General features: G+C 40.2%; 1 protein-coding gene across 5 annotated transcripts in view; it reads right to left on the minus strand.

Moving 5' to 3' along the window:
* Nucleotides 1–13,558, minus strand: part of mon2 (MON2 homolog, regulator of endosome-to-Golgi trafficking) — a 60,688-nt gene that overhangs the window by 12,228 nt on the left and 34,902 nt on the right. For 3 of the 5 annotated variants that reach the window (XM_036002872.1, XM_031282645.2, XM_031282643.2), the window contains exons 7-23: nt 13,300–13,425; nt 12,850–13,044; nt 12,315–12,439; nt 11,065–11,204; nt 10,471–10,624; nt 9,532–9,722; nt 9,027–9,108; nt 8,488–8,669; nt 7,573–7,685; nt 6,571–6,675; nt 5,997–6,077; nt 5,792–5,865; nt 5,241–5,331; nt 4,880–4,981; nt 4,363–4,365; nt 2,054–2,164; nt 51–226 (exon numbers count right to left, since the gene is read on the minus strand). In XM_036002872.1, the coding sequence (XP_035858765.1) occupies nt 51–226; nt 2,054–2,164; nt 4,363–4,365; nt 4,880–4,981; nt 5,241–5,331; nt 5,792–5,865; nt 5,997–6,077; nt 6,571–6,675; nt 7,573–7,685; nt 8,488–8,669; nt 9,027–9,108; nt 9,532–9,722; nt 10,471–10,624; nt 11,065–11,204; nt 12,315–12,439; nt 12,850–13,044; nt 13,300–13,425 (2,051 nt within the window). The remainder of the gene's footprint in view (nt 1–50; nt 227–2,053; nt 2,165–4,362; nt 4,366–4,879; nt 4,982–5,240; nt 5,332–5,791; nt 5,866–5,996; nt 6,078–6,570; nt 6,676–7,572; nt 7,686–8,487; nt 8,670–9,026; nt 9,109–9,531; nt 9,723–10,470; nt 10,625–11,064; nt 11,205–12,314; nt 12,440–12,849; nt 13,045–13,299; nt 13,426–13,558) is intronic. The other 2 variants (XM_031282644.2, XM_031282646.2) reach the window with 1 other exon arrangement.

A 13,558-nucleotide genomic window follows, 5' to 3' on the forward strand; every position in this document is an offset into this window, starting at 1 on the left:
ATGAAGCCCTGTCTGCTTTGTCCATCTTCTCTCCTCCCTTGTGCTCTTACCCTTGATCATTGCGGATGGCTCCTATAACACCCAAGACGAGAGGCCAGCCGGGCCCCAGGCTGTCTCCCTGGCTCTGTAGAATCTGCAGGACACTCTCCAGCTGTTTCTGCCGGATGTCTGCATGCAGCACATTGGACAACTCCTTCAAGGGGTTGAGCAACAGAAGCTGCAGTCGCTTGGGGACAAAAAAAGAGGGAGATAGTAACTGATTTGTTAAGTGTCTGATAGACAATTATCTGCAAAGATTAAATTTGTGTCTCGTAAATGCTGCTATTACAATACTGCATAGCACATATATACAATTGCAGACAATGCATTCAACATTTAGAATAGTTGTTGTTGTGAATGTGGTGCATTCATCTAAAGGTCATCTTTATTAAACACATACAGTTCAGGGGAGACATATATGGGCAGGTGTAAACAGTCTAATGAAAGAGAGCTTAAGACATTTGACTGTAAAGGTTTGCCCAAAAGAATTTAAACTCTATTTATACAATACGTGTTGCACGTACAGATTACCTTTTTGCCCCATAAAATTGATTGTAATACTCAACATTACACTGAACAATACCTTAAGCAATTTTAGAGTTTGCCAATTTCCAAGTCAGGGCAGATAGTTTTGTGCTTCTGAAGTTGTTAAATGTGACTCATCAGAACTGTATTTTTCTTTGTTTGTTAACACTTGCATAACCCCAATTCTCTTGAGTAGCATGGATGACATACAGACAAGTACAAAGTAAAGGAAATGCTTGAATAAATGAGTGGGGAAACGTAATGAATGCAGATGCTGTTATGGTTGTTAAAATGTGAAAGTGTAGCAGACTTTATGTCTTTTAATATATAGTAGCCATTAGGGGTATTTTGGTCTTTTTTCTGAAGAAAAAAAACTATGCATGAATTAACATATCCGAGGGAAGCAGTTTGGAAACTCAAAAAAGGGCTTTGCATTTTTGCAAAATCCATTTGGGTGCACGGTAGAGGATAAACATTCAATTTGTAAACGGCTAGCTTAACTACCGATTTTTATTTCCACTGCTATTGTAGAACTCTTCCAGTGTGTCTTAGGCAGCGAGTCCAACTCAGATGTTTCTCATTTTTCCTTTTTTTATATTTTCGGATAGGATTGTAGGATGATTAACATGATTAGATTGTTTTGTTTATTTTTGCACATATGTGTGATAATATGTATATAAATACAGAAATGAATGATAATACATTTTATATAAATTCCTAATATCCTGAGGGACCTAAGAATAAAAAAAGAATAAAATAGAATGTAAAAAGGGTAGTTGTAATAAGCAAATACTTCAACCTACACCTTGTCAATCAGTATTGATTATAAACGAGTTAAGATGACACTGCATGAACTAAGGTGACACTTTGTTTTGTTTTTTTTTTGTTTTTTTTTACCATTTATGTTATGTAAGTGATGTTGTGTATTTATGTGATTGATTGGTTGAAATAAACTAAACTTATAAGATGGCTGGATGAATACATTATTTTAACACAACAAGTAATTGTAAAATCTTGCCCACACTGCAAGAAAGGCCTTGGAGAAGTGACTGTATTTTACATTTCTATAGGACAGCCGTCATTTGTATGGCTCAGTGCTGTTTCTATTAACCTCCATGCAGTTCTTCTACCCTCTTTCAGATACGCTATGTGCCATTTCTTTTATCTGTCTCACTAAGGTGAAGGTCACAGACTCTGTGTTTGTGAGTGACAAGAGAAAGTGACTGACACTTCTGTTTTCCACATTTTAGGCATGTGGCACACACTCTTATCTATCATGGCATGCAGCAGTGGAGGAGATTTCTCAAATGCCAGCATTACAAACAAACGATATTAGGGGTGAAACGCAGAGAAGACAAACAATACATACATCTAATAAAATACTCCCTACAATGTTCATATGATAGAGAAGGGCTAAGAGCAAAGAGGTGACAGAGAAAATGTTTGTGTTAGTTTGTGCTCCACATTGTTTTGGAGTGGAGTTATCTACCTGATTTTGGGCGAGTGGAGGGTCATGTTTGTAGGCCAGGCCAGCCTTGATAAGTGCCGTCAACGCCTCAGCCCCCCACTCTCTCATCCTGGAGTTTGGGTGTTGGCAGACCTGCAGGACAAATCACATAGACACACAAATGCAGAAACATGTGCACGACGACAGATCTGACGCAGAGGCTGTTCAGAACAGTGTTTCCCAGCAGCTTTCCGCTGTTCACAGTGGGTGGGTGGGAAACAAGTGAGTGAAATTAACCACAGTCTGTGTGATAAAGGCTGGAATCCCCTGTGATCACAGGAAATGCTGTGACAGACAGTGTAATCATGAGAGCTAGAATAGATACACATGAAAAGGCCAGGTTCAGCAGAGAAAAGAGCACTAGTGAGATACAAACCCATCATCTGCTCCAAATTAATCATCTTTGGTCTATAGGGAGGTTTGTCAAACCTCAAAATTGTTTACTTTTATGGCGTGAGACTTAAGAATTCTAAGAGAAGAAAACTTTGTTTTGCTCAGAGGCATAAAGAGAGACTGCTGAGTAGATACTATAGTTGTACCCCTTCAGAACTCAGATGGTCCATGTGTATCCATTTAATAATTTGGCTTCTGAAGCCCTGTATGATCATGAATGCATCACAATTTCATCATAATGTACATCTGTAAATAAAGACAGTGATGCCATTGTCACATTTTCTTTAAAATATAAAAGCACTGAATTTGAACAAGTCTGCAAAGAAAGATAAGCAGCATTTTATCGAAGCATGAAGTATTCTTTGCAGGTGCAGCTATAGATTCTGCTTCTGTGACAAATCAGAGCTTCACATTGCAAATTGCGCACAAGAATGGAAGGTCAAACACTGGTAGCGGAGCAAATGCACCACGTGGACACATTTTGACACAACGACGACCTCTCAACTCCAACATGTTGGTGCCAGACTGAGAGGGAGGGAGAACAGATTGGAAAAAAGAAAGGAGATTCGAAAAGCCAATAATTATAGAGGAGGGAATCTGAGCTTACCTTCTGCAAAACAGACAGGAGTGCAAAAAGAGAGGGGAGATAGACAGAGAAATTGTGAAGAAAACCTCTAAACACAATTCTTTACATACATATAAAACGAGAATCCTCTTACAGATATGACGAGATGGGTACCAATAACTACAAAGAGTGTAGTACAAACTAAACTCAAGTAAATTCAACCAAACCTAAAGTATATAGCACTTTACACACAATGTAGTCGATCCAAAGTGCTTTAAACCCATATGTTACAGAGTTTCTGCAGGTTTCACCAAGTCAAATTTAAGACTTTTTAAGACCTTTTTAAGACCATCATGAATGAAATTTAAGACCTTTATCACAACATCAACTAAGCCCTAAATGCAGTTTTTTCAAGCCAAGTATTGCTAAACATGCACTTCCCCATAGCTGAAGAATACAATCTGTTTTATTGTCTGTGGTACAATCCGAATGAGACTCGCACCAAAAACACGTAAGCTGGTTGACTGCGATAATAAAGACCTGTTTAAAATGATTTAAGACCTAGAACACAATACTTTTTAAAAGGACTACAATTTTGATTTTGAAATTTTTGACTTTTTAAGACGCCCTCAGAAACCCTGTGTTAGTAACTTCTATATGTGCCAGGGCTCTACTGCATGTGTGTACGCACTGTCGTCTTTCAATTGAAAAAGCAGTATATGCAACACTGGATCAAATATTTGACGAAGGCAATTTTCATGTATTGCTGTTCATTTTGTATCATCGGGGAAAGTATCCATGGGGATTTCCATCTTTATTTTTAGAATTGCCGAGCCATTAACAAAAACTGTAGTCAGGTCCCATATAAGGTATGCTTAAATGTGAGGGAAATTCTGCTAATAATAGTGCTATAACAACAATGCAAATTAAAAAAATAAATGTTGAAAATGTATGTTAATGTGGCCAGTTAGCTCAGTTGGTAGAGCAGGCACACATATATAGAGGTTTATTCCTCGACGCAGAAGGCCCAGGGTTCGAGCCCGACCTATGACGGTTTTCCTGCGTGTCTTCCCCCCTCTCTCTCCCCTTTCACGTCTGAGCTGTCCTATCATTAAAGGCGGAAATGCCCATAAAAAATCTTTTAAAAAAATAAAAAAAAATGTATGTTAATAAAATCAGCTGAACATACTACAGCGTTGAAAGTTTAACCAATATGTAATAACGAAGAGGCAAGATGAGAATATTGCTTACACTACAACCTACTGGACATTAAAGTCCCTCACTCTGCTTTTAGCAAAAACTGTAACTGTGTACTAATTGTGACCATTCAAACCTTCTTTAGCTCATTCAACAATTTTTCTCCTTCATGACTAAACCACAGCACACGTGTGGTCCAGACTCCATGGAAAAAATGTCATTATTAGAGCCTTGGTACTGGGTAACCAAAAGGGTTGAAGGGGGCAATTTTGACATTCCTTTAGGTTCTAGCTTCCATTATTATTATTATTATTATAGAGTTTAGTTCCAAATCTTCAATGGCATCATCAGCATTGGAAAAAGTGACAATTACTGTTACCAAATTTAGACAAACTGGAGCTAGAGAGAAATGCTTAACGGGTCAAATTCCTTGTACGCTTATTGTACCAGGTGAAATAAAGTCTGATCAAAGTGTAACCAGTAAAAAAAAAATTACACTTATTAAGCAGCTGCAGGGATATTACTGGGTGACCTTGGTTAACAAAATAATACCCCATTCATAAAACTGTATCTTTCATCTTTCACAGAATTTAAATGAAATGTGGCGACAGTGACACTGCATCTTGTGGGATGTATCTGTAAATAGATGTTACCTCCAATAAGTGTCCGGTTAGGGGTCTCCACAGGATCTCTATACGATCCATGTTGACAAGGCCAGTCTCCAATAGCTTGGCCACAGCAAACAAAGATGGCTCCTGAAACCAAGACAAGAAAATAGAAACTATACATAAACACTGGACACCTTGGACCCTGACCTTGCTGATCAAATGCATAATTAGCGTTACCTATGACAGACAAGCAAAAAAAACATCCACATCCTGTAATTTTTTTTTTTTTTAATAAAGAACTGTTACTCTTAGCCTATATTTGACATTTTAACCAAAGCCAAATAATGACATATCCAAAACATCGGTGAACCAAATTTCCAAATACTAAAATACAGAAAGTCTTTACCTTGTTGTTTCCATAAGCCATTTCCATGGCTTCCAGGGAGAGGGAACAGAGAGCGTTGATTAGGTGATGCAGGGACACATCATCCAGGTACCTAGATCACATTAAAAACACATATTGCATATTATATGTGCATATGTTGCATAGCATGAACAGTTTCAAATGTTAGGAATTTAGATTTTTATAACAGGAGCACATATAGGCATATACTGTATATAGAGAGCATATATGTTATTTTTCAGGTCAATCCAATAATTATTTATGAAGATGAACAAATATCTGGTATTTATTAGAGTAGAGAGATTCAAGCTTGAGATTTTATCATCATGTCTAAAACTCCTCCGCAAACAACAAAGGTTTACTGAATTTGCAGACAATAAAAAACTATTTATGTTTAACATTTGTTATGAGCACAACATGCAGCCCCATTGACCTTTACCAGTGAGTATATTTCTGAAAAAAAACATCTACTGGACTATTGAAGAACATAGGGATAAGTAATGGGAGTTTCTATAATGGGTGTTCATTTTCACAGATGAAGGTCTGGGCCTTACTGGGAGCTCTCAAACAGTCTGGACAGGATGTTAGCGATGATGGGAAGGTCTGTCATCACCGCTGTGGTCAGCACCTGTTTAGGTAAAGGACACAACCACAGCCAGTTAGCTCATCGCCTTCAACGATGAGATGGAAAAATATGCAGCACAATGCATGCTCATTTCCATGCTTTAGTTCCTAAAAAAAAAAAAAAAAAAAACTCACTGTACTGGGTCCCTCTACAGCTCGGCCAGGCTTCAGGACACCGCCCACCCCCGGCTTCAATCCCAGGATCCACACTAAGTGCTGGGGGAGAAAAGCAAAAAGCTGAAGGGCAGTTGAAAAGAGGAGCAACTACATCTACATCAACTGACAAGGCCATGAAATGTACACTGACATACTGGTAGATAGTGCAAATGTTTCACCCGAAATAAGAAGAAATGTAAATGATTTAAGAATGATTCCATTTAAATTCTAAATCAGCTTTTGTCATTTGTGTTTTTACAAATTATTTATTTTCTAATAAGCAGTGCAAGCATACATTTATGCATGTATACATGTAATTTTTCCTCATTAAAAATTATAAGGAAGTGTACATAAATGTGTGTGTGTGTGTGTGTGTGTGTGTGTGTGTGTGTGTGTGTGTGTGTGTGTGAGAGAGAGAGAGAGATGAGAGAGAATGTGAACTGCCTATTTTGACTTGTGCATACACGTGTGTGTGTGTGTGTGTGTGTGTGTGTGTGTGTGTGTGTGTGTGTGTAGTAACATGTAAATGTGTGGTACCAGGTGGTAGTAGTACCTGCAGTGTAGCCAGTACCAGCTGCCAGGAGGTGCCCAGCACAGCCCCGTGGCAGTGGGCCAGGTTCAACAGGGTTCGCATGCACTGGATGTTCTTGGCAGTTAGCTGACACAGGGACAGACAGTTGTATTATAGTACATTATAACACACGTCACCAGGCATTTAGCTAATACACTACACATACACAACACATACACTATCCACTTCTCAAGAGCAAAGTCACAATGAGTGAAGTACTAGGAAAAGCTCAAATTTGATGTCTAACTAAACTAAAATTATAAGATATTAGTACCGTCATGTAAAACGGTCACAGCCATACGACCATTGGTAACACACGGTAACACGGTAGTGTAAGAGCTAAGACCAGAAAAAAGATAATTATTACTATGGGGAGATGTCTAATTACAGAATAATGATTCCAGGTTAGGGTCAAGGTTACTGACCATGTATTTTGAAATGTTAGTGCCCTAAAGGGAAATTTAGATGTACAGGCTCGCCTGACCTGACTATGTTCATAAGAGTTGTCCCTTACCTGAATGGTGCCTTGAGAGAGAAAGTGTGTCTGTTTGTTTTTTTTAATGGGGGTTATAAATTGGGCGTTGTGCAAATAATGCATTTTAATACCATCTGGTAGACAAATTGCTTTGCAATGCATTTTATCATATCTGATTGTAAATGTGTTTTTTGTCGTGACTTGACCCTCTTTTTGGACTGGTCTTGAGTTGCACTCAACTGTGCTATGTCTTGCTTTGGACTTTGGTAATCAGGACTACAGCTTTCTTTCAGAGTATTCAGGGTATTTATCCTCCCAAACAACAACAGTTGTGCTTTCTTTATGCAGCTGTTAAATCGTTTCTGAAAAATGAATAAAAATAATAATGTGTCTTGATTATAAAATGTCTGTAAGCTTCGTTATTGGAAAACTGCTACATGAATTAAATTATTAAAATGTCAAGTGTAACCATAGCCTCTTCATAATTGTGTGTGCGTGTGTGTCCTTACCACCACGGTGCCCTGGGGCTGGGAGGTGAGTGGCTGCCCCACAGCCACCACCTGCTGATGAGATTCACTGGAGGGGCTGATAATCTGCACACTATGGCCCTGGATCGAGTAGGCTGTGGAGACACACACATGTGCAAATACACGCCCACACACACAGGAATCAGGTCTGAGAGTCAGTAATACACACAAACTGATTTTGTAACAAGCTTACGACATGCAAGAAAAGCTTTCTTAATTAACTCCTAGGCAAACATCCATCGCGAGTTGAGATCCAATTTGCCGGCTTTATCTCCACAAGCTAATATGCAAATAACGAATGTCTGAGTGGTTGGTTTGAGAGCAGCTGTGTGTGTGTGTGTGTGTGTGTGTGTGTGTGTGTGTGTGTGTGTGTGTGTGTGTGTGTGTGTGTGTGTGTGTGTGTGTGTGTGTGTGTGCGACTACATTCCCCAGACACATTCTTCTCTGTGTTCCTAATTAGAAGCCACAGTGAAAAGTCATGGATTAATGCAATAAGAGTAGGGCAATAGGGACAGGCAGAGTGCCAACATCTTACATGTTAAGCTCTGTTTAGCAACATGCACATCTAACCATACGGGAGATGAGAAGTGCTCATTAGTTTAACATAAACACCCATGACCAGAGGCCATCCTCAGGGTAGGAAAGAGGGACTTAGCGGTGTGTTTTGTGTATTGGATTGTGTGATGCAAACATTAAAACAGGAAAAGAAAACAAACATACCAAACTCAAGCCCCAATAGTTTGCTGTATTATTTGTGTGTGTGTGTGTGTACAGGCAATAACAAGTTTGGGCAACATCTTGTACAAATAAAAATAGGATACAGGTCACCTCAGGTACTACTTATACTGTGTTGTCTATGTAGTTTTAAGTGGCATTCTGGCACGTGAGAAGCAGTACCTTTGCTGGAGAGGTTGGCAGCATTGCTGCTCAGAACAGTCAGGGCATAGTGCGGCGGCAGAGAGGCCTTGCAGATGGCTGTGATGAAGGCGTCACGGGGCGTCACCAGGCCCAGACGACCACACAGCGAGGCCATGGTCAGCTCTGCTTTCAGGATGTTCTCTGTGGCTGTCTCATCAGTGCTGAAGTGACAGGACAAGAGGGAGGGAGGGAGGGAGGGAGGCGGGGGGGGGGGGGGGGAAGAGTGTAGTCTGTGGCAAATAACTGAACAGCACTGCTAGAAAATCAGTCGAGGTCCACGTTTACCTCCTGTCAGCTATTGACAATTTCGAAAACTAAAAAACAGGAAATACATTTGACCACATTAAAACGGTTTGTTTTCAACTGTGCACACAAATGAATAGATCAGTATACAGTATAATTTAGGGATTTTCTATGGGACAATTCATTTTCTCCTGCTTGATTCCAAAATGTGGACATCCGATATGACTGCTGACTGCAAAAAAGCAGTTTGTCAAAAAGGTTGAGAGTCCATTTACCTGGCGTCTAGCAGCAGAGATAGAGCAGCCAGTAGACCACACCAGCAGGCACTGACCATCTCCTCCCACACCAGATGGGCTCCTGAGACAAAACCACAAAGCATCGGAGTTAATTCAGAAATTATTTCACTTTAGTTTAGTCAATATCACTTGGGAAAAGAAACAAAAACATTCCTCCTTCTTTTTAAATGATCTTATTTGTATTAAAGACATCCAGGCACAAAACTGTCCATCAGGGGTCATAGAAGTGCTATCACCCAGAATCCCCATGGGTTTGGTAATGATGCAGTAAAACATAAGTTGAGAAGACTGTAAACATTTGTGTACAGGTGTCTGGTATTTCCCCCTTAAGATGTTGCTTTTCAGTTTGTTGCACCTCTTCAAGCTGTGAATGTATTTTTTTATATTTAATTTGATTGTTTTATATCTAATATATGTATCTGCAACATCAGAACATGCGTGTCTTCCTCAATACACTCAATACTTCCTCCTTGTCCATTCTCACCAGGTTGTGGCTGCCACCCCTGATCAGGATGAGTCTCCCTGAACTCAGCAGCTGCTTCCTCCTCCACGGCCAATTCTCTTTCGATCATGGAGGTGATGCCCCGCACCAGGTCCAGTAGGGCACTGAAGGCCACAGACATGGCATAGCCCTCTGGGATGGACGGGGGCTCCACCTTGTCCAGCATCTCTAGACTAGAGGATGAACAAAAATAAACAGAGAATATGAGATTGAGATTATGTATGGATGTTCCGGCATGAATAAATAAAAGTACATCCATACATTTAAATGTTTGTGTGTTCATGTGATGTATTATGTATACATCATCAGTTCTTTTGAGAGTCCCATCATGATATATATAAACACTGCCTCTCTTTACATAAATTACTGCATTGCATCGGTTGTTTTAAGTATCCAGACTTCCTTCTTATTAATGAGCACTCTGGGTTTAAGACACTTAAAGCATCAAAGGTGTGTGCCTAACTCTTCTTCATACTAAGGAAAGTCAGCCTCTAAAACCACCAGCAAGAATCCTAATAACAGCAAATGCATTTCATTACCATCAGAAAGGGCAATTTAGACAATTTCTTTGTGAAGGAAGGAAGGCCTATGGCTAATGTAATTCTCTGTATTTCAAACATCGCTTTCCTGTGAAACACCAAATGATACCAACAGAAGAATGCCAATAGCATTTTCACTCCTCAAGCAGGGTTAAGCCTTTGATCTCTGTCCTATCGTGATCCCCGTTGTCTAATGCCAAATCGTTTATCACTGCTTGCACACAGCTAACTTACTAGTGATGCTACCAGCTTATATTTACGCCACTTGGCAGCAAAGAGATTGTAATCACTACAAGTGTTCACTTTTGTTTGTCTGTCTGTGAAATGGATAAAGGGATTCAGAAAGGAGAACTCTTTAAGTGTGTGTAGTAACAGTACTTACTAGGTGGCCTTGGCGCTGCCCTGGACACTAACAGTCATAAGGGGGATCCAGGTACCACGGTATTCAAATGCAGCCTGGGAGGTCAGGATGCCGCTGACCCCTCCTGTCCCTGGGCCGCCCTGTGCTGCGCCCTGAGCCCCTGAACCTGAGCCACCTGGACAGAACGAGTGTCAGAGTGTTAAGCGGCGGAAGAGTGGATAAAATGAGTAAGATAAATAAAGCACAAGATAAAAAGTAAAATATAACATGCATTTTTGCTACCAAATATCCATCATTATGACAACTTGTGTCATCATTGTGTTCATCAAGTGTGTTGATTTAACTGAAGGACTTTTCCTTTTCAAATCAGGATATTTGTTTAAGATTTTATGTTTTAAATGCATCTCAATAAATACCTTAAATGCATTTGAACAAATTCCTTGACATCTACAGAACTTTGTGAACACATGAAATTGAAAATTCATCGACTTTCCCCATGGCTCCAGGAATAGTAATTGTTGAATAAAAAGTATTAGTAATACACTGATTACTGCAACACCGTCTTATAGAGCTCAAAATGACAATTTGGTTACTATTAAAAATCTTTGAACTGACCAGTAGGTGCACCAACAACAGCAGGGTTGCCCGCATTGGGGACGATGAAGAGGGATTGGATGAAGGAGCCTAGGGCGTTGACGATGTCTCTGAATACCTTAGTGGAGTGCTGCTTCATGTCGTATGACTGGCAGAATGAACTGAAAAAGGAAAAGAACACAGAATTTTGTGATGAGAGGTCAGCAAGAAGGAAAACAGCAAGAAACTGGCCATTTGAGTGCTGACATGGTGCAGAACTATGTTGTGAAAAACACAATTTTAGGATATCACAGACTCAGCTCTATGTTGTCAGACTTTGCGCAGCTTTCATCGGAATAAGTTTGCTGTCATGTTTAGCCCAACATCCATCAGGTCCAGCTGCGCATTGTCCGCCTCAGCTGTACATAGTCGCTGTTAGCATGCTAACATGGTTACATTACATGTTAGGTATTGGCATGTTAACCTACAAATTAGAGTAGATTAGATAGACTTTATTGATCCCAAATTGGGACATTTCATTGCTAGGATAGAATACAAGAACAACTAGAATTTAAATAAAATATGAAAGAAAGGTTGTACAAATGTATATACAAGTGGCGAATAAAATGTACAACCTACTTAAATAGTATTTATAAAGATGTAAGTAAAACCTATGTTTGTGCAAGTTGCACTATAGTGCAGTATTGTGATGTATATGAATCTTATCTAACACTCAGTGATGAGGTGTTAAAAAGTTTTTAATTGCCTGTGGTATGAATGATTTCTTGTAGCAGTCAGTGCGACATGAAGTCCTCAACTTATCGAGTGACTGAGCAACACAGCTATTCCTAGAATCATGCTGATGGCATGGTTAATAATCATTCTGACAATTTAAACTATTTAGTATCCTGTTGACAGCATGGACAGTATAAGTGTTAAAAGCCGAGATGGCTAACACCTCTTATGTTGTTTGTATGGTAGTGAAGAGTGTGTACTACAGTGGTATTTTTGTAGGTTTCTTTTCCTGCTTAGCTTAGTCTCTGTTGTTGTGTCAAGAGGTAAATAAATTATAGAAACACTGAGCTATCATTAACAGATGCGTCCCACTGTTTGGCTGCTAACTGAAGAGTCACTCAAGCAGTGAGAGGCACAAAACAACTCCAGTCTTTTTTCACACAGTGCAGCTGTGGATTGAGTTGACATTTAAAAAAGCAGGAGAAAATCATTTTTTATGTTATGAGACTCATTAATTAAAAAGTGCGGCTGGTTTTGTAGACGTTAATATTGCTTACCGTAATAAATGTGGCTGCACACATAGCCTATGGACTGACTCCACAGCCACCGCTCTCAGCCACTGTGGCTTCTCCCCATCCAGAAACTTCACCAGCAGCGACAAGAAGATCTCACACTCAGTCACCTGTAAAACAAACACACACCAATGTGATTGGGACAGACGTTTGGCCAACTCTGTCCTGTAACTGGAAGCTGGTCTATGGCAAAATCCCTGAATCCCTTTGGGCTTTGATTAAGCCATTCTGTGTCTTACCACGCTCCTTGACAGACGGGCAAAAGATACATTTCCATTTCAAGGATTGATCGAATATCACTAAATAAAAACAGCTGGCTTAATTACTTAGATGCAGCTAAGCTCATTAAAATCGCCAGGAGCAGAACTAAGACAAAACTACTACTACGCTAATCCAATGCTAATCAGACCAGATCAATTAAGGAGTATCAGCTCAGTGCTGAAGAAAATCCTTCACTCGTGAAGCAGCCATCAGGCAACAGCTCTGGTCAGTCGACCATCACTGCAGAACGCTCCCTTACCAGTAAGCTGTAGAAGTGCTTGATGAGGACTGAGACCACGCGCAGCAGCCTCATGCAGATGGGGAAGTAAGGTTTCTCCACAGGTGCTGGTGAGGCCGCGCTGCTGCTGCCCTGCCGGAACTTAATGTTGGGGGAAAAGAGCTTGATGACGAGGGGACAAACCCGTTCCTTCAGCAAGAAGCTGAACTCTTGGTGCTGGGTAGGAAACCGAGAGAGAGAGAGGGACGATGGGATCAGATCAAGTGTAGCAGCACCAAGACACACTACTGTTAAAGAGCATGTGTTTCACTGCAGTGAGAAGCATAATCTCTGACGTTAATGTAATATAATACAGGAGGTGGATAACAGAAATCGCTGAGAAAACATAAATCACACAGAGAATTAAGAGGAAGACTAGTTACGGTCATTATTCTTAAATTACATTCTGTGCTATCTGTAAATTGCATGTACCTGTAGGAATACCCCGGGAAAATCATTAAGAACAGACTCCAGCAGCTCCAGCCCAAATGTCCGGGTCATCTCTGTCATCCCCACCAGCCAGTAGGGGGCATCAGCATTCACAAGCTGACACAAGTCCTGCAAGGAGTTGCACAACAGCATTTTAAACAATGGAGTGTTATGTCTTAACAGATCACAGTGGTTAAAACAGTTCCGTCACTAAGCTCTCCTGGAAGCATAAGAATGATCACACAAAAGTGCAGCGTGGGTG

This window comes from Sander lucioperca, chromosome 7 (assembly GCF_008315115.2).
Source record: "Sander lucioperca isolate FBNREF2018 chromosome 7, SLUC_FBN_1.2, whole genome shotgun sequence".
Lineage (NCBI taxonomy): Eukaryota > Metazoa > Chordata > Actinopteri > Perciformes > Percidae > Sander > Sander lucioperca.